The 26,014-nt window shown below is 37.7% G+C and overlaps 1 protein-coding gene across 2 annotated transcripts; it reads left to right on the top strand.

Moving 5' to 3' along the window:
* The first annotated feature begins 7,778 nt into the window (after nt 1-7,778).
* LOC139722003 (ADP-ribosylation factor-like protein 6-interacting protein 1) lies at nt 7,779-21,388 on the top strand. Of its 2 annotated transcripts, XM_071633331.1 has the most exons (6): nt 7,779-8,001; nt 12,072-12,211; nt 14,529-14,648; nt 19,725-19,842; nt 20,417-20,501; nt 21,101-21,388. In XM_071633331.1, the coding sequence occupies exons 1-6, from the start codon at nt 7,993-7,995 to the stop codon at nt 21,214-21,216; spliced, it is 588 nt and encodes a 195-aa protein (XP_071489432.1). In that variant the 5' UTR covers nt 7,779-7,992; the 3' UTR covers nt 21,217-21,388. The 2 variants fall into 2 exon arrangements, with proteins under 2 accessions (XP_071489432.1, XP_071489431.1); XM_071633330.1 differs by lacking the exon at nt 7,779-8,001 and having other exon boundaries at nt 12,015-12,211.
* Nucleotides 21,389-26,014: the final 4,626 nt, after the last annotated feature.

Genomic DNA, 26,014 nt, shown 5'->3' with positions numbered 1-26,014 from the left:
TGAACAGAAGTGACAAGACCTTGTATCTCAAAGTTAGGTGAAAATCACTTTTTTGGGGGGATCAATTGTCGAATATTCAATTAAGTGATGTCCTGTTCACATCCAAGCTGTCTTACACCAAAAACAAAGTCGCCACGGCATGCCAAAGGAAAGGTGATCCCATTTATTAAAGTGTTTGGCTGCCATGTTTGTCGCTGTGCTGAACATTTGACATTGAGATCCGAGGTTTTGTCGCCCCATCAGTGATATGCTGCTGTATCACATACAATCTGGCGGAAAAAAACATACCCTCGACCTCATGGTATGACTAACCCTTGGGCTGGCCCCTGCCATCTGTACTAACTACAATGATAATGATGCAATGGTTTAGTCATATAAAGGTAGCCTCTTTGAAAAAAAAACAGAAAGAAGAGAGCAATGTTGTCCCAGAGGGCACTATCATTACTATTTTCACAGCACTGCTACATATATGCTTTGGTCAAGAGAGACATTTATTTATGCATTATTTATTAAAATATCATTCAGGACAGCTTGATCAGTGTTGCTGATTTGCATCAAGGCCCTAAGATATAAGCAATAGTGTACTGTATACGCCGAATATTTCGCGAGGTTTTTATTTTTCGCGAATTTCGCGAGACAGGTGCTATTCGCGAAATTGAAGACACGCTAAAATATTGACTCTGATCCCGATGCGAATGTGACGTACGCGTGTACACTTCTCCGTTAAGTACGGGACTTCACGATCGCGAATTTAACCACTCGCGAAATCGACGGGAGTTCCCGATTCGCGAAAATTTAGACTTGTGAAATATATGGCGTATACAGTAGTAGAAATGCGCACGTTGTAATTTTACATAAAATTTCACCAAATCATCTGTAGATTTGACTATAGCAATGAAAAAAAAAAGGTTATTTTTGAATGACAACAGTTCTGATAATTATAGATTAAAAAAAAGATCCTGATATGTCTTAGCTAATCGCAAGAAATATTCTATATTTAAATTCACTCTGGAACCAGGTATGTGAGGTTGAGAACAAAATGTACTCACAAACACACACTAAGCACACCCATTATATACATACTTTATTTAAGACCATTTTTGGGATGAAACATCTTGTCAAAGGTTATGAGCACCAGGTAGGAAGTAATCTCCAGAGCTAGAATTTAGAGCCTTATCTACTGTACAACAGAGCTTTTGCCCCGGGGACGTATACTCTGAGAACTTTGTGGATAATTCTGCAAAGTTTGATAACAACTACAGGGTACAAGAAATATACTAATTTCTCCTGTCTTTTATATTCTGTGTTTTAAACAAAAAAAGAAAAGAAGGAAAATCTGTGAAGGTAGCATCTTAAAAAGTAGCTGTCTAATCAGCTGTTTTTCAGATACGTATGCAATGTCTTTTAAAGCACTGGTTGCATGTTGCTTGTAACGTCTGTGAATTTTGCATGCTATCCTGCAGATTGTGTGCACCAAAACGTTTTGTAAGAAGTTTCCCACATGGCCCTACATACTTCATGTGGAGAGTACTGTAGAAATGATGCAAAAGACAACTTTGTATGTTGTCTTTTCTTTCTTTGGGTAAACTAGGTGTAGTGTTAAAATGAATAGGACACTGATATTCCTTGTTGATCAGATGATAATTTATCGTGGAATGAAATGATATTTGCATATTTTTCACTATAATATATTCACCTTTTGCACACAAATGAAAGATTTTTTCTTCTGATTATCAGTGAGTGTAAAATGATGAAATAGTTCAAAAATGATAGACAAGACAAGTGCTTTTATAATCACACAACAGAAAGTGTTTTACAAAAGTTTTGGTGCCAAATATTTGTCGGTAGGCTGGACGTTAATGTCAATGTGAAAACGTAAAACTGTAGCAAAGTTTAAATTCTGGGGTGTCATGATACGAAATGGCACTTATAATTTGAGAAGAAAATGAGTTGCTCTTTCCTGTAGTAGTACTTAACGTTTCGTTAATATGTGCAGTACTATTTGGGGACCAGTGACATACAGTATATGCCATGTATTTAGCGAGTATAATGTTTCATGCGTTGGGATCTGTGAGATAATATTTGTGAATGGTTGAATTCGAAACCCAAAATCACATTGATGGAATGAAAAAATAAATATCATCCCTTTGCAAGAGAAAAGTTGTTGATTTTCCATCTTGGAGAAGATATGAAAATACATATGTGCTACAGGATGCAAATATTTCCCGAGTTCTTGATGTCAGATGACTTCCGAAATTCAAGAAAATCTAGAAATGCTGCAGCATGTACCGGGCGTACAGAGGGTGAGGAGTGTGCTGGTGTAGTGTGAATACTAATAAATGTATTCTGTTGTCTCTAGTTATTTGCAGTCCACTTTGCACCAATTTTTTTCGGGACAAATATTTGTCACAAAATGGGCCAACTCATTTGACGGTCTGATCCATTGTGTTACCAACATGTTATCGTGCAAATTCACTACACTTGTAATTGGAACATTGAGTAATTGATTTTGATTTTTTTTTTTTTTTTTGGACTCATGGTAATCTCAGATTGAATTTGGTACATGGTGAGCTCACAATCACCGTTGCCCTCCCCATCATCAGGGAAATGTTCAGAAAGTACTTAAATACAAGCAAGAAGATGAAGTTGAAGATGCTTCATCATGAGGTTGGTTCTAGAGTAATCAGCTCTCAAACATGTCATTATTGTCCACTGTTGCAGTGAAGTTGCGCTGTTACAGTGAAGACTTTTTCATTTTTTGATCCATAATAGTTAATGGAATATTTTGAGTGCCTGTGATTGAAATGCTTGTGGTTAAATTCGTGTCACATGCTTCGCTGTAACAGTCATTCATAATTCAGTCATTGAGGTAAAAAGAAAAAGTCTTATGGAGGACTATTGATGTGGAGCTACAGAGGAAAAACTTGCTAGTAATATGTGATATGACATACTGGGCATTTCTTTATACAGTGTATTAAGATGGTTATTTATCTGGGTGTGATTTTGTGTGAGCAATTTATTCCTGTTGTTGAAGAATGTTGGCTTCCTCTGTGTGTCTGTTTACCTGTGTATTGGTCCATTTGTCTTCATGTTATCTGTAGTATCTATCCATTCATCTGTCTATTCATCTCTCTCTATCAATCTGTCAATCTATCTATCTCTATCTATCTATCTATCTATCTATCTATCTATCTATCTATCTATCTATCTATCACTATCTGTCTGTCTATCTATCTATCCATGTATATATCTATCTATCCATCTATCTATCTATCTATCTATCTATCTATCTATCTATCTATGTATCCATCCATCCATCTATCTATCTATCTATCTATCTATCTATCTATCTATCTATCCATCTATCTATCTATCTATCTATCTATCTATCTATTTATCTATCTATATATATATATATATATATATATATATATATATATATATATATATATATCCATCTATCTATCTATCTATGTATCCATCCATCTATCTATCTATCTATCTATCTATCTATCTATCTATCTATCTATCTATCTATATATATATATATATATATATATCCATCTATCTATCTATCTATCTATCTATCCATCTATCTATCTATCTATCTATCTATCTATCTATCTATCTATCTATCTACCTATCAATCTATCTATATCTTTTCTGTCTATCACTCTACTAATCTACTTCACCATCAGTTTATTTATGTCAACATGTATTTGTATCTGTCTATCTATTTATCTATCTTTCTATCTGTCTGTCTATCTCTATCTATCAATATATCTATCTATCTGCATTTCATATTTCCTTGTTGCATCCCTCTATGTTTGGTGCCACTCATTGATTATTCTGTATGTTCTATCATTGTCTTTCCAGTCTTCGTCTTTTTCTGCAACACTTCTAAAAATGTGCAAGATACTCTGATGGAGGGAATCCTACAATTATGAGATATCTTAAAAGTATTCCACTAGTACATGATTCATTCTTGAGAGTATTATCTGATCATCTGTGTACCACTTTTAAAATGTAAAAACATGGTAGATGTGAATGTTGTTTGTTATGTACTCATGCTTCTACGATCTCATTTACTAGTCATTTTCACCTTTGTAAATCCATTTCAAATGACGTCATTTGGAATTCTACTGTTGAGTTCAGACGAATCACAAAATTCAGCCTGTGACTCGTCCTGCTACTGAGCAAGTGTGCAAAGCATGCAAACCAATACCAAGCCATTCAGCAGGATGTAGATTTCTAGTGTTGATGGACAGGGTAGATTTTTTAATGTCATCTTCATAATTCTTATCTAATGTGCATAGGTCTTAGCAGAGCACAGAAAGGTATCGTCTGTGGTGGCTTTATCCTGTGTTGCTGCTAGCTGTTTACAGTTTCAAAAGTCAAATATTTACACAAGTAGCTCTCAGGAAAGAGGACCTGGCTGCACTTGGATTATCGTGTAACTTTCAAGCCAGTCAATTACTTTGTCAGAGTTTTGTTTTGTTTTGTTTTTTGTTTTTTTTTAATCTTCAGTCACAAGAAAAATGCATGTATGACCCATGTATTCATTGTGGCATGAATTGTGGTCATGACAGTAATACTGCGACAATATTTTCTCGGCATGAAATTTTTCATGAATTGGAGCCATCAGCCTTTCTCGCAGCATGAAATTTTTTCGTGAGTTGCCTCTTGACATTCAATTCATAAAGTGTAGACAAAAACTTTTGCGTGCATTTTAATTTTGCCAATCTTCCCTCTTGCAAAATTTGTGGAATGAAAATGCACGCGAGCATTCCTTGTTTTACAGTGTGCAGGGGAGATGCATTACACTTTAGTTGTTTGTTTTCTCTCTTTTTTTTTTGGGGGGGGGAGGGGGCAAACCTTGGGTAACTTGATTTCATTTAAATCTAGTACTTACAAACAAGGTGTGGAGTTGTACTGGAGGATATTTGGGCTCTGTGTACTTAAAGCACATTAGGATATATATCTGCTGGAGTATCTGCATCTCACAATATAACCTTTTCTTTCAGAGTCAACCAAATTGTAAAAGGAACTTTCAAATAAACCATAGCCTTTTTTGTTTGTTCATTTTTGGGATTTTTTTCCCCTTGCACATATATTTCTGATGTAAGATGAGTAGGAATATCATATGACTTTTTGGAATCACATGTGTAAGAACAACATGTTAGGCATATTTCTTAGAAAAGTCAGGTTGGCCACCAACCTGTCTGTGGTGACCACCTAGTGCCTGTTTCATAAAGAGTTGTGATTGATCTTACGCTCGATTTATTGAGCATAACTTTGTGAATCGAGCGTAATCTTAATATTGAGCGCAAGTCCTGATTCTTAAAGACACGCTTGATTTGAAGAAAAATCAAGCATATCTTTCAGTAGACTGAGCGTTACTTGCGATCAATCACAACATTGTTTATGAAACGCAATTTGTGATTGATTGCCACTTACGCTTAATCTTTATGAAACAGGCCCCTGTTATGATATCTACATTTCATGTTTCCCTACAAGGATTACATGATGCAGCTTTACTGTAACTTTCACCATTCAATGACAGGCAAAGTTATACTCATGCTTCAAATCTCCATGTGCAATTCTTTGATGACATGACGCAATGTGTTGATTTTGTATTGACTGATTTTTTTTTTTTTTTTACATTTTCCCTACATTAATAACTTGTATTAAGATATGTGTAGGAATTATAATAAATTAACACTATTTATAGTAGTACTCTTGCATTGTGCTAGGTGTAGATAGCCAGGATTGAACCGATAGTTTGTTTCACAAGTATTTAAAAAGATATTGCAAGAGGAGATATAACTACCTATCAGATGTATCCTAAACAATTACATGTGCTGTCACTGCAGCAAAAAAGGCTCTACATTAGTTTGATGGTACTGCAAATTAATTGTGTATTGCAACAAATGCATCATGTGGTTTGAGATGTTTAAGTTTACACATTAAATGAATTGTGATCAAGACAACAATGTTTGTGACATAATCTCTCTGTTATGATATTTGTGAAGACAGACTAATTAAGTTTAGAGCTAGAAGAATGTTACTGTTCTAAGATTGGTGCACAATTATACTTGGTCACTTAGGTAAAATATGTCACAGCTCGGAAGTGGCCAGTTGTTTATGATTCTACATTTCGATTAACCTTAGAGGAAACCCAGATCCAAAGAGAAATGTGGATTGAGTGAAAGCAACAACATTAGTAGAACGCATTAGTGGAAGTTTGAGGAAAATCAAACAATCGATGCAAAAGTTACAAATTTTTGAAGTTTTGGTGTTGGAACCACTGGAGAAGGAGACTACTTAAGTTTATGACATGTGTGGACAACAATAATTGTAAAGAAAATATAAAGAAAATTTAACATGCTTTCAGTTTTTTGGCATTATGAAAGGGCACTTTACTAACTGCTTTTAGAAAGCAGGGGGAATCATTACTACCCTTAACAAATGTCAATATCAAATTGATGGAATGTGTAATTTTCATGAAAATGAATTTTTGTGGAATTCCCTTTATATTTTCTTTATATTGTTGTCCACAATGATGTCATAACCTCCAGTACCCCTGGTAGTCAAAGTTGTTGATTATAAAATAAGACATCTGGGATGGGTGGATGGATGTGAAGATGGATTGAGAGATGAAGGGATGAATGGATTGATTGATGGATGGATGGATGGATGGATGGATGGATGGATGGATGGATGGATGGATGGTTGTGTGGCAAAGCTTCTGAGGTGAATAGATTAATGTTTGATGTACATGTATTTTTTTTTCTCTCAAAAGAGATGTGGAGATTGATTAATTGGTGGATGGATATAAGAAAGCATAGAATGAAGAATACATGGTTAAGTGACTGTAAGAATTGATTGGTTGATGATGGATAGATGGATATCTTCAAGATGAGGGGTGTTGGTTGCATTTCCAATAAATATCCTCATAGAAGGATAGAAGGATAGAGCAGCTAGGATATTGCAAAGAAAGATTTTTATGGTCACTTGATGGTTGGAAGGATAGATGGCTTGCTAGATAAATAATTTCTGGATCGACCATTGACAGGAACATTAAAATAAAGGACAGACAGTGTTGAATGGACAGATTGGTAAAATGAATCGAGGGGGAAAATGTTTGGTTGAGGTGGTGGGATAGCAGTAATAGATGAATGATTATTTTTAGGTAATCGATTTGCAAAAAGAAAGGGAAAAGAGTGATTAATAGAGACTGAGCAATAAATATGTTACAGGATCAATGATAGGGATAACTGCATGAGAAATTGAACTAATGCTTTTAATATGCTGATATTTTTTAATCAGGGCACTACTGCAGCTGGGTAATCATGTACGTGGACATGATGTTCATGAGTGAATAGTTTTGTTTTTGTTTTTGTTTGTTTGTTTGTTGTTGCTGCTTTTTATTAAGTAGTAGTTTTGATTATGTGTAGGCGCAAGGTTTGTCATCATCACTTCAGTGGTCATCGACATCACCACCAACGCTAGCGCGTTTTGTGGCTTATACACGTCCAAGGCCGGAATTTTCATAGCGCCATCTGTGAGTACACAGCCAACATTCACACCGGCGTTTACACATCAGCTGTGTGCATCTAAAACTAGCTCGGCGAGTGTTTACTGTGTGGGTGAGTTGAGTGTAAACAGTGGCTAAGTGTAGATATTGAGTATTACAGTTGTAAACACTGCGAGTCGACGTATACGTAGGACGCTAAAAAGAATACTGACTTCATATTCAGTGGGCCAAAAGTCAGCGAGTTGTGCGTCATCCGTGGACGGACGGTAACATTTTAAATTAAGTTTATTTACTTCGCCAGTGAAACTTCTTTTGCCTTCCTCCAATTTGTCATTGATCAGCGCGCTTGCGTAGCTTGCTTGTCGACCGAGAGGTGGTGTAGGCTGGCGCCTACCGTCTGTTTCACTGTTGCAACAACATAGAAGAGAACTAAATCTAGGAACAGCTTCGTAATAATGGTACCGGTAAGTTTTACAGCTATCAGCAGGACAGTACCAGATTATCAAGTAGGCCTAGAACCTCTTTAACAGTTAATGAGACTTTTGATCTTTTGAGAGAACGAAGGTTGAAAAATGTAGATAGTTGGGACACAACCACACATAATTAATGACTCCAATGTAACAACAGTGCTGTGCAAGGTGAAGTATAGACAGAAAGATCCGTCTGTCCGGAGGACTCTTTTATATTTTGCCATTAACGCTGTCCTCCGTAGACAGACGGAAGGTTGCAGTACCCATTGCTGTGTGGATGTTCTTAACCACTGTCTCTATGGAAAATTGGGTGAGGTACCTCACCCTTCTCGATTGCGTCTAATTCACGGCCCTAGGTCGGCAAATTTAAGCTTGTATGGTGAATTTATTTTTTTAAGAATACGTTACACTCACCAGATTCATGAATAATCCAACATTTTAGGAGAATTTTCAACGTAAAACACAGCCTGTCGCGTCGTCACATTCAAACTGCAGAAACATACACTATGAATCTATTACCGTGAGTATTAGCCAATCACATGCGAGGTAGTTTCTACGTGTTTGTTTTACTAAAACACGTACCTCGCATGTGATTGGCTTAGCAATTGTTATAGATTCAAAATGGCGACTTACTGCTCGCGAACGGCGATGTTGCGATATCGATAAAATTTCTGCATTATAACCGAGGTTATGTGAGTATTTCGATTGCACAATGTGAGAAATTTACCCCAAATATTGCTGCATAATGTGTCGTGTCATGTCATACTTGTTTGAATGTAAAAAAGCTGTCTGAAATTTGGTTTATCGTAACGTTAGATCTGTGCGCGACTGCTCCACACAGGAGCCGCAATCATTGACTTCGGTCTGTATATGGAGGGGATCCGTGAAGCCAGACGCAGTCTCCGCGGAACATTCCCCGACGGACAGATACAGACCGATCTTTCGGTCAAGGTGAAGTATAACCCCGGCGCGGGGCGCTGTAACTTAGTAGGGTTGGACCTACTACTCATCGACCGCCTAATGTTTATTTGCTTGATAAGAATATTTAACACTGAAATTCACGTAAAAAACTTGACTTACGTGATTGAGAAAATCCAGCTCTATCAAATGCCGTTGTTCCCGTTTCGATTTGAAGTTTCAGTGCAAAAATATCGCCGACGAACTAGCGTGGCCTCGTTTCAGCTCCCCGCGGTAAATCTCGTTATTAGGATCAACCGCTGTTTTTGCATTGACAATGCACGCAAACCGAGTTGTATTGAAAACCGTGTTGTAGAAAACGTCTACGAAGCTTTTTAGAAATTTCCATAGACATTACATTGTGCTGTCATTACGATTCGGTAAAAATATTCATTCGAAATTTTGTCCTTGATTAAAACCATTATCAAGGCATTAATGAACAGTGAATTATCGCGTCTTCCCACACCATCCTCATCTACATTCAAAGCCAATCCATTTTTATGTGCTTTGCGCGCAGAGAAGTGCGTACTATGTGTTCAGTGCACCAATTATACGCGGTTGGTTTAAAAGAAGGTGGTCGATATGTAGTAGGGCTACCATACATATTGGGGTCGCTGCTGCAGTTACATTGTAGGTGAAGTGCAGTGATGATGTGGGCAACCCAGAAAGGGCCCACACACAATTTTGACCTCTAACGTTAGCACATGGTTAGTAAGATATTATATTCTCACATGTTTCAGCTTTTTTAAAGATGTCAGTACGAACGAAACAACTTTGGCCATAAATAATATTTCTACTGCCATACCGGTAATTATTGCAATAAACATTGCTGCGTGAGCATGCGCATGCAGAAATAACTAGGACACTTGAGAGTAAAATACTCCGTTTGCAGCAGGTTGAGGGTTTTTCCACACTGTAAACAACTCAGGCAAATTATCTTCAACCATTTCATATATCATAGACAAGATCATTCATTAACGCTATTGTTTTCATAAAAAATTTGATCAATGACAAACACAGTTTTCATGATTTACCAGGGCAAAACCCGGCACAATTTTCGCCGATAACTGTAGTAGCTCTGCTTTGCGGCATGATGTACAATTCCTATGCAATACGCGTGTGTTCCGCGATCTTCAGCTGAACGCCTTCACATGTCTCGCGAACATTGCGTAAGCGCCAATTCCCATTGCGAAAGCACATGAAAATAGCGGGCACACATGCACTGGCTGCAAAGAGGATCGCAATTCTGGCAGTGTTGTTGATGTGTTTCTCGTGTTTTACTAATTTTTTTTCGATGGTAACATCCACTTTCCGAAAAAAATGGCGGCCCACATCGGCTCACGAAAGTTCTATTTCACGTGAGGATATGTTTTCAAAATCCATGAACATTGAGAAAACGACAAAAAAATCCAGTTTCTTGGACCATTGTTTCTTAACTGTTTTGTTAAGAAGTACCGAATATATTGGATGCGATATGTTGTCATTTAGGTGAGAAAATTTCACTTTTGTCGGAGATTGTGCCTATTTTATCGGTTGGTTTTCATTGATTGGTAGTGTGTTAGTATATGTGTAGTGTGCATGTAACAGTGCAATACTGTGTTTAGCGGTATATTACCGAGTATGTTGTACCTGCCGCGAACGGGCGCATGGCTGCATACTGCAGCAGTTACTCTAGTAGAAGTAGAAATAGAATTAGAAATGTGTCTAACCAGTTTGACATTGGGGTTCATTCATTACTCATCAACATCGTCATTGTAAACACAACACTGCACACTGGTCCGACAGTCCAGGACCAGTAAAAATCACTGTCGGACCAGTAACTTTCAGGAATGGACCAGTAAAAAATGGACTAATTGGGTAGGCCTACCTAACACTGTAACAGTGATACTGGTCCGACAGACAAGTTGGACCAGTAGCTTACATAGCCATAGGAAAAATGGGTTATAGTGAAGCCCTGCCTAAATACACGTTCCAGCTGCATATTTCTGATGGAGGTGCACATTCTGCTGAAAGCCAGCAAATGTGATGAATTATCAGGGTATGCTGGCTTCTGTACAATGCTTCTGGGCCCCCATTGGTAGAAACATGACTTGCGATTAAATGCAACTTCACAAACGTAATCATGGTACATTTTGTAGTTGTGTCTAATTAAAAGACAAAGTGTCACCCGTAACTTCGACTGCATTTGATCAGAATCAATTACAATGCTGCATTTGATTCATCCAAATTGCATTCGATGTTTGCATTTGAAATTAAATGCTGGTCCTTTCAGCAATAGAATTGTGTTTAAAAAGCAAAGAAAAGAGAAGATTTGTAGATAATTGCACTCTTAAATACTATAGTGTTTGAAAGGGCATCAAGTGAATGCACATGATATGCTAATGTTGCAAAATAGACATTCTTGTTAGCAATATATGGATTGATCTAAATCTCTGGTACGCCCTGAAACGTTGTGCATGTACAATGTATGTAGTAAACTAGATTTAGGTCTAGATCTGAATGTCTAGTCACACAATTCTCCATTCCATATTGCTACATTGTATGTGGAATACCCCCCACCCCACCCCCCCCCCAAAAAAAAAATTAATAATAAAATTTAAAAAAAGAAAAGAACCCACAAAAAAAATCATCAAAGGAAACAAAATTACCAGCCTAGATATGACTTTGTTGGACTTGCCATGTGCACTTGTAATACAGAAATGTGTTTTCACAGCTTTGGCCTTTTAAAAGAATATTTAAAAAAAAATAATAATAACAATAATGATAATAATAATAATAATAATAATAATAATAATAATAATAATAATAATAATGATAATGATAATGATAATGATAATGATAATGATAATGATAATAATAATAATAATAATAATAATGATAATGATAATAATCATCATCATCATCATCATCATCATCATCATTTTTTTAATCTGAATTTTGTACATTTTGTCAATGTAAGGTAGCAAATTTAGCAAGGACATAGGTCGAATTCTATGATTCTGTTTCCTCCTTTTTTCAGTTTTGAAAAGTTGTAATTGTGCAATGCATGCCATACCACACAAACATTACACATTTCCTTCTTGCTCATGATCCGCTGCCCCACCCAGGAGATGGGTACAGAGTTGGAGCGTCTCCAGCGAAGGCTGGTTGACTGGAAACACATCGTGGTGGAGATGGACACTTGGCTGAACTGGGACCACGAGACTTATCCCTACATCATGTGCTGCGTCATCACCGTCATCTTTCTGTAAGTTGTGTGAAATGATGTGTGTGATGTGTGACATCTGCTCTTGAAAGCACATTTCTCCTGCTTGTTTTGATACATATTTGCAGAAGAAATGTGAAGATGTCAGAATGAGGTCACATTTTGGCCCCCCTCTCCTTCACCCTTCACTTTGTCTTATGCTTCTTGCCTTCCACTCAGACTGTATTTCATCTCGTGTTCTCGTAATATGTTCAAATTCTACTTTTAACAAGTGTTTGCTTTGACTATCCATGGACAAAAACTTTTGGGACTGGTAGTCAGAGATACCCTCAAAGAAAAAGACAAGATAAGCACTTTGTGGTTTCAAAACCACATTAAAGGTGCATAGTCCCGGTAGTGTAGAGGGCGCTGTTGATGAAACTGCCGATCACCGTTAGCATTGATACGAAGATTGCCGAAGTTTAGCTGTCATCAAGTAAAGCGCGTAGGTGTTGCTAAGTAACATTGCCTTGGTCGTCTTCTCTGCGCATCACGCAGTCTGTAGTAATGCCAGGGTGCGTGCATATGTGCTTCTTATTATGACATCACAAAAGAAGTTTGCTAAAGCCGTCATCCCTGCTCAGCCAAATCATGAGCCGTACTGTGATCGGACCACTGACTACAGTGGATCGGACTTCTTCGGACTCGGGGAAGTGGGTCACAGTGTAAGCGCTAAAGAGGAGTCGATAACGTAGGTCTCTATAGGAAACTTGTGCCGTGCGCCCGCATACGCATTTGACTAAACCACCAGGACCATGTGCCTTTAAAAAGTGTTAACTTTAAATGGCAAGAATGTGTTCATTCTGAGTCAGTTTATTTTCTACACTTAGATTTTTCTTGGATGGTTATCTGCTGCTTAAAAGTTTGGAACAGTTGATGATGCGAGCTATGATGATGATTTCAGTGACAACAATGATTAATTGATAGATAAGGATAATGATAATAATTCTAATGGTGATGACTGAGGTGACGATGATGACTGTGGAATCAGTGACGATGATGAGAATAATAATTATGATGACAGTGATAGTAATGATGATTAGGATGATGCTACTACTGCTACCTTTAAAATCATGATGAAGGTACCCGGTACAATGTATTGCTACTGTTGCTATAGTGGTGTTAATGTTAGTGACAGTGCTAATAGTGTCTGATATCCCATGTCATAATGGTACTGTAAGTGTGATGATGTTGCTACAGTACTACTGACATTGATGCTGAGACTCCTACAACTTGTGATTGAGGAGCTGTTGTGGCTCTGTGGATAGACTCATAAGACTATCAATCACGAGGTCCCCGGTTCAAGTCCCCTACCTGGAGCTGTTGTGCCCCTTGGCAAGGCACTTATTGCCTTGTCCTATGGACACGAATTAACACTGTCCATCCCATGGTTGATTTCTTTCATGCAATTTATTGCTTCTGTGGAGGTCACATAAAAATGAGTAGATCTAATGCAAGTCAAGTCATACTATAAACTTCGATAATGATGTGATGATGTTGCATTGTTGTTTTTTTTTGTGCAGCTGATAATGTGTACTGCTTTAGCTGCAATGACTAATGATGATGATGAAGATGCTCTTAATGTTGATGCAGTGGCAATGATGAGGTTAGTGTGTATAAATCGGTATACTGTATACGCTATATATTTCGCGGGGGTTTTATTTTCGCGAATTTCGCGAGTCGGGAGCTATTCGCGAAATTAACAACGCGCGAAAATATTACCTTCCAAAATGAATCCCTTGCCTTGATGATACGAACATTTCAGTACTAGTATACCATGTCACGGCTTACCGTACAGACCATACTGGCTAAGCTTATTTACGCACGTCCACGTCTACTTATGAATACTGTACTGTAGAGAGCCAATCCATTATCGCAAGGGGACCACTCGTCAGAAATCTAGCGTGATGGACTTAACCACTTCAAAAATGTTGTATTCTAACTTACTAGCTCGCAGAGTTTGGTAAGTTTTTTTCATGCAGTGTATAACTAGTATCATTCGTATTTGCTAGTTAGTTGAAAATTCACACTTTCTTTAACATCACTTCATATTTTCTCTGGTCCCCCAATCGCGAATTTAACCACTCGCGAAAATGTGTGACAGCGGCAATTCGCGAAAATTTATGTACGCGAAAATTATAGCGTATACAGTAGTTGATGCATAAGTGCTCCTTGAGAAGACAGTCAGGATAACGATGAGGTAAAAACACATTGATAATAGCTGTTATTACGATCATTTGACCGTAATATGACAAGTGATAAATTTTGCTCAGTAGAGCAATTGACTACATGGCTTTTCCATTGATTTACATGACCACAGGTTTATTTGGCTGCTTCAACCCCCACTTCTCACCATTGCATCTATCTTTGTCATGCTGGTGTGTCTACTGGATTTCTTAGTGCCTAGCATGTTCAAAGAGTACTTCAGCAAACAGCCATGGTAAGTAATAATCATCCAACTGTCCTTGTAATGTCATCAGAATCCCTGACATACACACACACACGCACACACACGCACACACACAGTGATATATGCACAAATAGTCCTTCCACTTGCCTGAAAGCCTTCTTTTTTCGTCCAAGAGGCCCACATTTTTTACAGGCAAGTGTCTGTTAAAAGCTTATTCTGTTTGCTCAAAAGTGACCTTTAGTCGCTGTAAAAGTGTATAATTTCGCGCACTGCCGAGTAAGAAGAATTTTGCATGGTTTTAATCTAGAGGAATCAAGACATTACAAAGTGGTGCATATAGCAAGCAAAAATGTTTGCATGCTTTGATTTTCATGCTAGTTTCTGATCACGCAAAATGTGTGAAAATTTCCACACTGCAAAAATGTGCACTCTCCCAGTACAGTTGTACACTAGGCAAGTTGGCAATTAGAAATTTGTTTTGTTGTGCAGTGTTGTGGAGGGTATCATGGTCTTGTGATCATAAGATTGTGGGTGTAGGCTGTAGCCTGCCTGCAAGCCACTTGCCTAATGTAGGGGTTGGTAGTCCCAACACTTCACCAACAAGATGCAGAGTAGTCTATGTCACAGGCCCTCTTGCTGTAGTAATTCTCCCTATCGCATATAGCCGATATCAAGGGATATCACCTTGCGATACCAATATCTCATCAATCGCTTTTGGGACGTATACTTCCGGTTTTACGGTTCTGGAAAATCGTGCCAAAGATCCTACGTAGTGTAGGATCTTTGATCGTACATTCCTTTCTGGAAATGTCTTGAACAAATATGCGAGTTTGACTTCAGGTTGAAGTGGTCTTTCCTGCAAAGCAGATTTTTCCACGCTCTCCGCTGAACGTTGTCTGTTGGGAACTCAGCCATGTCGCATCCTTCATCTATGGATATTTTCCATAATTTTGTCTTTTGGCATCATCGGCCCGGCATTGGGCCGCTTCGCAGAAGAATCCCATTTATCAAATGTAAAGCTACAGATTAGAAAATAACTCTATTATTCGCGAGATTATAAGACAGAATTTGATGCAATCTATGAATACTAGCTAGTACTTCGGTGTCCAATGTGCATAAAAGCGTACATTCACACATCGTGCGTTCATAACCGGAAGTTTATATCCCAAGAATTAAAGGTAAGAAAATTAGAGCGCCACGCGCGTTCAGATTCGGAGAGCTGTAATGCAATAGGGAAAATTCCAAGCCAAGGGAGGAGAGGGTTGTTACTTGAGACTTTAGTCAGGCCATTTGTGAGAGGCGAGTCCCAGCCAAAGAGCCTGTAGAGACCTGTCCGAGTTTCTTAGGAAGTTTCACCTTCGAATAACCAACATTTTGCTACCAGTGTTTGGTAGCAGACACCATGCCCAGTCAGCAGAGCTCTACTCAAAGAGGCTTGTGCATTATACATTTTGCAATGTCAGCAAAATGATAGCAATTTCATCGGTCAAAGTGACAGGCTGCATTATCCTACAGGAGTGATGTGCCAGCCATTAGTTTAAAAGCTTTCTGCAAGCTCAATCTTACTCGCATTCATGGATCTTTAAAAGGCCCTCACATTCATGAGTGTAGCTTCAGCTTTCTTTGCTCCCAATTCTCGGTATCGCCAGTACCTAGGTGAGGTGCGCAGAGCAGCGTTTAGATGCAGCATGGGATAGCTCAGGGGACAAACTTGCCCCGGTTTTGGCTGCATGTGCACTCACGTCACGTTCTGTCTTTATCCAGGGGTATTTTTGCTTAAGATTTCTTCGCTTTCTATCATATGACCAGCACATTGAAGCCTTGCAGTAGTGAACCATGACTCTAGTGACCGCAAATCAGTAAAATTTAGAAACTTTCAAATCTTCTAAAGCTGAGTTATAGCCAAGAAAAAAAAGGAGTAACAACGTAAAAACAGAAAAATAACTCCATTGAATCATATGGGAACTGCGACGCGCGCAAGACAACCGGAAGCGACAATGGCACCGAGGAATCCCACAGTGCATCTGTGACAGGGCTCTTCAGCGTGTGCAGAATTTTTCTGCGCATTGGGGATACCGAGAATGGTTGGCACTGACTACAGTTGGAGGGGCTTTGCAAAAGGCTAGGTGCAGCAGGATGTTGCATTGGCTGCCAATTTCTCCAGACACTTTTAAAGATACCAGGCAGCTTTATAGTGTAAAGGAATAACTCAAGAACAGAGAGTGCTGACACTTCACAGATTTTGCATTCCCACTGACTTGTTGGCTGTGGGGGAGTAATTTTTTAAAAAGCATTTTGAACAGTAATTGTGTGAACTGACGAGGTCATGTGACAGGGTTTTTAAGTGCAGTTAATACTTTTATCATCATACCCAGTCATGAAATAGTGAATGATTTAATGAAAAATGTGTCATTCACATGTACTCTTATCGGAATCTAGCAAGCCTATGTTCTGTCTTTGTAGTTTGGATTGGAAAGTACAGTATAGCGATTCCTTTTCCTAAATATATAGCATGAAATCACCTTCGACTCAGGAACAGTTTCTGGCAAATCTGTTATGTGTGTATATACTCTGTGAGACACTTTCTGATATTTTATTGCAGTGTTCAAAAAACAAAGGTCAGTTTCACATTAGACGAAATATGTGAAGTCTTAAGTGATTATTTCTGGAAAATGGCGATGCTTGCATAGTGTCCCATGTACGAAATCATAAACAAGTGATGTTCCCCAAAATTAGCCCATTGTGGAAAAGCATTCTTGCTTACATTTTTAAGTTTTACAGTGTGTCAGGAATTGGTAAATGGAATATCCTAACTGTCACACGCTTCCCCCTGCTGAAAACAAGAGGCTTGGTAAGGTCTTGATATCCAGTTTCTCCATCACCGTCAATTTTTACCCTCCCTCCCTCCCTCGCTCTGTCCTTCGACTATCGTGTAAACAGGAATCATCAGGTGTATTGTATGAGACAGAAGTGTTGGTTGCCAAGCACACACAGGGCTGCTTCACCACAAATCCTCGTCTGAGTTATAAATAGAATGCAGAGTTTTGGGGAAGGGGAAGGGAGGCCGTATGCTGTCACAGCCACATGATGCGCACATGAGCAAATATTTTTAGTGGTTTATGATATGAAACATACTTTGTGTATATACTTTCAGGAGAAAAGAGTTGGGGGGGGGGGTAGAAAAGTGATCATAGCAACAGCATTGAGTCTTGTGTGTAGTGAATGCATGAATGTTTGTCACCGTGTTATGACCTTACTCATATCCTGCTGTTGTCAGGTAGAACTCAGTTAAATGGACTACCCCCTTATTTTACAGAGGATCTTTCAAAGCAATTTCCTGTATAATCCTTCCTTTAATCTACAGCTGTGCACCACAAAAGGGCTCTGTGTGTTTGCAACAATTAGTTTACACAACAGGTCAAAGTTAGAGGGTATTGCTGCATGTCAGTATCATACGTACAGTAGTGTGGAAGAAGTGCTCCATTGATTTGACTTAAAGTGAAATTATGCCCCTCAATATTTCAAGTTTCATTGACCTTATGGAAAGTTATACTAAGTTATTCAGTTACACAAGTTCTATTGATGTCCTATCATTTGGGAAAATAACAGCACTTTGCAGGGGAAATTACTTCAGTGACTTCAATAAATAGAGTAAACCTGGGCCCCGGTTTATCAAAAGACAAAATCGATTAAAAATTTCCTTACCACACAGGCTGCCATGGACTTACAGTTGAAATCAACTTTATAATAAATTTTAACTCTTCATAAAACAGGGTCCTGGTACATGTAAATCAAACAGAACAGTGGAGGTTCCAATGAAAATCAGACATGAAATAAAAAGTTATGGAACTTTAGAATTTTATCTGTTTCATGAAATGCATTTGAAGTAGATGAGATGATGATATTTTTCTTTTACTAACCAATATGACAGTTGCGAGGAAATGACATAATCATTTCAGCTAATTAGCATAAGTTATTCAGTAATGTCACCCTTTTGTGCACATGTTGAAATTCCTAAAATTTGCTTTAGAACCTTGAACTTGTTTTATGTCTTAATTTCACTTAAACTTGAAGTGTTCTGTTTGTGTGATTGTAATTTATGTTATGAAGTCTATCTTATTAAAGGACAAGTTCACCTTCATATACATGTGCATTTGAGTGAAAGCAGCAACATTAGTAGAACACATCAGTGAAAGTTTGAGGAAAATTGGGCAATCCATTCAAAATTTATGAATTTTTGAAGTTTCAGTTGTGCGATCGCTAGATGTGAGGACTACTACAGCTTGTGATGTCATATGTGTACAACGATATAAAGAACGAATAAAGAAAATTCGACATATTTTCACTTTTCTCGCATAACAAAAGAACACTTGACTTCTCTCTTTCAGAAGGCAGGGGGAATAATATTACCCTTAACATATGTCAGTAACAAGTCGAAGAAATGAACACTTTTTTCAAAAAGAGAAGTTTTGTGAAATTCTCTTTTTATTTTTTTTTTATATCGTTGTACGCATATGACATCATACACTGTAGTAGTCTTCTCATCCAACAGTGACTGTGCAGATACTTTGAAAATTCATAACTTTTGAATTGATTGTCCGATTTTCCCCAAACTTTCTCTGATGTGTTCTACAAATATTGATGCATTCACTCAATCCACATGTATATGAAGGTGGACTTGTCCTTTAACATTGAATGGCTTTTTAATTCATAGTTTATGTACTTTCACTTTCTGCAAAACAAATAGGTTTGTGTTGTGTGGGGTTTCAGTTTCCTTGTCATGTACATTACAAGCCTACATTTGTGGAAAGGAAAATTATCAGCTCTGTGATTGACTGTGACTCCACAAATCAAGTACATGGCTTCAACTGCACAATTTTGTTTGGCTCAAAGCCAAGATGCACTATCTATTTGTATTATCTACAGAAAAATAACATACATAGTGTACCTGCTACAGGCCTCAGCATTTCCGAATGAACTGATGGAGGAAGTTTGTAAGGGAGAGGATATTTAGAGATGTTCGTTAGACTTGCCTTATGTTAGCCTCACAATATTCACTTTTTTCCCCAACTTTGTTGTCATTTTAATTTTTCTGTTTCTTTACAGGTCAGCTTATAAGCAGGAGAGATATGAGAAGTGCTGCAAGCGCCTCCTGTCGACCAGAAACAGCTGCATCGCCCTCCTTCATTGGGTTGTGAATCTGAGGCAGGCAAGACCCACTCATGTAAGTGGTTTAGAAATTTCATGTGAATGGGGCCATGGAAAATAAGCTGAGAGTGATATAGGCTTAAAGTTAAATACAACACCCAAACTGAGTTCCATGCTCAGCAGTTCATCATAACATCAAAGGTAAAAACATTCTACCAATAAGACTAAACATGGAAATTATCCTATGACTGTTTTATAGGTCTTGTCTAACAATTTAAAGATACCAATGACTTAATGGCTGAATGAGCTAAAATGAAAGACAAAAACTGGCTTCTTAAAAGTCATAATTGATCACACATTTCAGTTATGTTCACCTGGTGGGGAGTTGTTGTTTTTTTTTTCATAATTGTATGAATAAACAGCCACACAAATGACCGACAGTGATATCAAGGAAGTGTCCTCTTTCAGGGAAGAGAATTTACATTGTATTCTACAGCTATTATTCCATGCTCATGACTGTATTTGCCAGTGGAACCTTTATCAGTGATGCATCCTTCATTTATTGTAGTTGTCATATCAATTGTGGTATACATATACATGCATGCTTCATCCAAGACTGACATACTATCTCCCCTTGTGTCATCTTCTAGTACTTCCTTGGAGCTTCCATTCTGCTGCTTTCGATCGCATTTTTGGGAAACGCAATTCCTGGCCTGTTACTTGCTTATTTTCTAGGTGAGTCTCCATTATAAGCGTAAAGTGAAGCCTTTTACCTATGGTGGTTACAATGATGGTAATGATGATCATGTTGGGGATGATGATGAAAATGATGAAGGTGTTGAGTATGATTTTTTGAAAATGATAATGATAATGGTGACTTTGATAAGGGTCATGAAAATGATGACCATGATGAAAACTATGATGATTTAAGTGACTATGGTAATGATAAAAGCAAGCAATAGTAGCAGTGCTATATGAAGTGATCATGCTGTTTTAGTCATGATAACGAGCTATATTATGTAGATTCGCTTGGTGCCAGTATTTGGTAGACACACCTCTATATATAGAGTTGTGAAATGAATAAGCAATGTTATAATGTTATCATATGATTGTATCTGTTCTGTAATGTAAATTTTTTTGTTATAAGCAGTTTGTATGTGATATTGTTACGTTATGTTGTATTACTGTGTAAACTACCTCAATTCGGCCTTGTTAGGCTGCCATGGTAGTTGTTTTTTAAACCATGAATAAATAAATAAATAAATAAATAAATAAATGAATAAATATACTGCTGACCGTGTTTTGTGTTTCCTTATTTTTTGCCTTTCTTCCAGCCATATTCCTTGTCCTCCTCCCCGGTCTGGTGTACCGAGGCATCATGGCCAAATACTTCGCCTTGCTGCTACAGGTCTTTGTGGATCTCATGAAAGGACACAGAAAAAAGGACTGATGCACGGTAACCTACCACCACCTCCCTGTAGAAGTTGCAATAGCAAACTGTAATGTATAATTCCTCACACATTCCCACAGGGGGCTGGGCAGAATGGACAGACTCTGCAATGGCCGCTTGGCAGTGACCAGTGGTCATTGGACAAACTGTGTGTGATTGGACATTTTGTTGGTGTGACGAGAACAGCGTTTCCCAATTTGCAATGGGACAGAATTCTCAGTTCATATGTTTCCACTGCATGTTGCTACATTATGGCTTCAAAGTATGTCTTAGAAAGTATTTGAGCTTTACATGCACAAGTTGGTATCATGTAGCAAGTTTTCTTCTTCTTCTTCTTCTTCTTCTTCTTCTTCTTCTTCTTCTTCTTCTTCTTCTTCTTCTTCTTCTTCTTCTTCTTCTTCTTCTTCTCCTCCTCCTCCTCCTCCAGCAACAGTTGAAAGTTTTACATCTACAGTTAGCACAATTCAAGTGTATAATTTTCATGTTGGTTGTATGATCAGCCATATGTGAAATGTACACTCGAAAGAATCAGCCATTTTGTGTGGAAACGTAGCATACAGCACTGTACTCGGTCTTGTCTTTTCTACCGGAAAGAAGCTGGCATGTACAGTGTAGCTACTTCTAAAGGTGAACACACTTTCCTGTCAATGCACGACACTGGTAGATTCTTGTACACATGGACTGTCAAACTTACAAAACCACAGTCTACTTCAACATCCTCCTTGTTGAACCAACACACTTTTCATAATATGATCACTTCATTGAACGCATCCCCGAGATACAAATTGCCTTGCAAATAGATAATCTTAAATGGGTGCACCACTGTTACAACAATCCTCCGATATCTGTGAGATACCATCTGTGGCACTGCTCCTATTGGCTAGATCAAACTGCAAAAGTGTGATTAGAAACCTCTTCAAACCATCTACTGATATCAGTGGATTGTGGTGTGAAAATTGGACTGGTTTGCAAAACAGGGCCATTGCTTGCACTCCCTGAGCATTTTTTTGGAAATACTATGAGCAATTCAAAGTGAAGAAAGGAGGTATGTGCAAGGGGCAGTATGTTGTGATTTTGTGGCATCATTAGTTATTGCCACATAGATTTCTTTATTGTCAAAATTGCCAGTAATAAAGGTCACAGTAAGTAAGCAAAGACATTCTTTATTGGATGAATGGCAGGTATATGAAGTAATTCAGACAAGATTCTTCAAAGGTGTCATCATGAGCTGAACATGTACTTTCAATATGAAAGAGTCTATGAAAGAATTTAAAGAGTGGTTGTAGTAGTTATACAGAGACATGAAATTCCTCTGCGTCGGACTAATTACTTGTGTTTGTTATTAAAAATGTTGAGTTAATCTGTTATAAGAAAGGAAATTAGAAATGGGACTTGAACATAAGCTTATATGAACTTCATGTTTAGATGCAGACATGTTGTGTTCCGACATGATTCATGTGTGTAGGGTCTAACCTTTCTTTAGTAGTCATTTGTCTCTGACAACCTCCTGTTGTAGTATCCGTTGAAACTTCCATGTTCATTGTTGGATCCTGTGTAGAGTGGACACTTACCAGTTGAGGTCAACATGGCCTCTTCTCTGTAATATATAAATCTGTAATTAGTTTTTCATTGTGTAATACAATTGTACACCTAGTGCCACTCCTTTCCCCTAGGATTTAAAAAAATAAAAATAAAAAAATGAGGAAGTTGTGATCAGATGAGTATCATTTGGATTAAAATTGTTTCAGAGTCCAACTTTTTCTTTTCAAGTGCTCTTTTTACACAGCAACATCCCAGCAGCAACATAACTGTCTGGATGATATTTTGTGTATATGCATGTGATTACTTACATTATGATGATGCAAATACATTTGCATTGAAAATGGCTCGCAATGGGTTAATTTCAATGTTAAATCTAGTTGCTTTCTATAAAGTCCTTACAATACATCGGTTTGACTTCGGATTGCATGGTGCATTGTAACGAGTCACAATATTTATATGTGACAGATGATTAGCATTTGTATGTGTGTGTGTTTGTACTGACAATAGTATCACCATTCTCCAGAAAGGAAAAAAACAACAACAACAAAAACTCGCTCAGGTGCAATTGTAAATATTATACATATGTATACTGTATATAATTGGATTATATTCAAACGAAATGCTGATATTCATTCCATCCCATGTCCTGCAAGTTGCAAAATCAGAAAGAAATATCAAGAAAAGATATGTCATCAAATGTATGTATATATTGATCACTCCAGTTTTGAAAACAGGATTACGTTGGGTAAAGTTGTTCTGTACTGTTATTTGAATATGTTTATTTTGTTAAATGTATGAGCAATATAGTTTGTGTGTGTGTGTGTGTGTAATCTGTGATAAGGGCTCACCATGTACCCAGGAAACCTGAAACTAAGGAAAGGGTGAAGACTGGTGTTCTAATCACACAGAAGGCAATTATCAATAAGCCAGTTTACAGTTACCAATAGTCCGCAATTACCTCTGAACCGCAGACTTTTCAAAACATTGATTAATAATCTGTTGATTCAATGAGCAGTTAAAAATAGCCAAGCAGAGAGAGGTAATTTGCATGTAAAGTGCAGCATAAATGGCTTGTTTGAATTTGGTTGAAAAGAATATACATTGTATATACATCATTCATCTGTACATTGCAGTATGCACTTGTTCACACCTGAATATATATATCGTACCCAGTTCCCATGAAGGCCTGTCCAGTTTTCCAAATACCTCGCTTACAAGTCAGCTTCAAGAGAAGGTTAGCAATGGCTTTTATCTGCACATGCTCAGATTGTAACTGTAAACTGGCTTATAGAGTGTAGATGCTGTAGGGTAGAAGCGGGAAAGTGGAAATGGATAAACATTATTTCAATGTAAATGTTGTTTTGTCACTATCTGTCATGTCTACATTCTGGTATTGATGTCTCCTTTTTGTCTTTAATACGTATTTGTCTTTGTGGTGTGTTTTGTCCCAATTATATTACTTTGTGCATACACTAAAAGTGGCAGAGCTCATGTCCCTTGAAGCGCATAGACCGTTTCCAGTCATCTATTCATATGAAATATTCAAGAAGCGTCAAGTCTGCATGCTGCAAAAATGAGTTGTGTACGTGCAACTGAAGGAATGCATCGATTTGTAAAAAGTATATTGTGGTGTATTGTCCACCCCATAGCAGAATGGCTGTAAGTTAAATCAGATCTGGACAAAGTAAATCAAGTAAGACCTTCATTTTTTCTTATATTCATTCTTTAAAGAATTTCCATGACCTTGTCATTTGTACGACAGCATGTGGTATTTTGCTTTGATGACTTTTGTTGAACTAATATACTTTCACTTTTAGTGATGGATACCATGACAAACACATTGGCCCGAATTCACGAAAGTAGTACAATTGAAACCATGGTTTAAACCATGGACAATTTGTATGGAGCGCCAAGTGTCGCATGGCCTATTTCATTACGAACACAGTCATTTCATCGACGAAATGACAACATTTCGTTGATGAAATGATCATTTTGTTAACGAAAGGAGTATTTTGTCAACGAAATGGTCATTTCGTTGACAAAATGACTGATTTCGTGACGAAATAGGCCATGCGACACTTGGCGCTCCATACGTACAAATTGTCCATGGTTTAAAACCATGGTTTCTATTGTACCACTTCCGTGAATTCGGGCCGATGGGTTTCATGTAATCAGCATGCCAGGTCTGCTAAAATGATGTAAACTAATCCATTGCACACACCAGCCAGGTGTGTTGCATATCAAATCTATGGGAAATTACTTTGTCCCAGACTCGAAGAGTTAATTTGTTCATAAAAGCAGAACTCCAATATGCCATATTCTGCAATGGATGGATAAAGATTGCTTTGTTTGATTCCAAAGATACATTGTATTATTGGTTACTTTATATTTATATGCAACAATATTAAATTTCGTTATTGGTGTTATAGAATTTTGTTCTTGTTCAATAAATCTATGATATGAAATTACTCGTGTTGCATTGTGTACGGATATGTATTACATAGTTAATGTAAGCCTGTATATGTGCGGGATGTGAACATGTGCATACGTGATGTACATATGTGTGTACATCTTTATGTAAGTGAATATGGCTGTTATTGTTTGTGAGTGCTCATGTGTGCTGTTTTAATGTAAACTTGTTCATGTAGAAATATATTTGTATGCATGAACACTCCTTTATATGTCAGTTTAAAAATGTATGTCTGTGATATAAATTGAATTGAACTAAACAGAGTTATAATTTGTCTGATGTGCCACTGAAGAAGCAATTGATACTTGGAAGCAAGCAACCAAAGGACAGAGCTTCAGTCTGAAGGACAAGGCAATTGACATGAGCACCCTGCCTAGGGGCACAACTGCTGCTGTCAGCGGGACTTGAACCACAAACCTTATGAGTGATAGTCTATGGTCTTAACCACTGTGACACAGGGTTCCTCAATCAAATTCTTGTGCCACTATTGTCAACCACACAACATATTCAGCATTCAAAATAACTTTTGCTAATAAAGTATAACATGAACAGAGTCATAGTTTGGGTTATTTGTCATTCATTTAATGCTCTCTCAACTCATGAATTCACCACACAGGAGTTGTCAAAAACCATGTAGCTGAGTACAGTGTTTCTTAAGATGATATCCTCTATCTGCAAATCAGCATTACTTGGTTTTCAAACACAGCAGTGTTTTGTTTTGTCAAAGAAGTTCAGTGGTCATCACATGTAGCCTCATGTTGCGTACTACAAGCAATAATGCATGGA

The sequence above is a fragment of the Diadema antillarum genome, unplaced genomic scaffold (assembly GCF_040938485.1).
Source record: "Diadema antillarum isolate AM-2024a unplaced genomic scaffold, OU_Dant_1.0 scf00000154, whole genome shotgun sequence".
Classification (NCBI taxonomy): domain Eukaryota; kingdom Metazoa; phylum Echinodermata; class Echinoidea; order Diadematoida; family Diadematidae; genus Diadema; species Diadema antillarum.
Note: the sequence above shows the minus strand (reverse complement) of the source record. Positions and strands in the feature narration are given on the sequence as shown.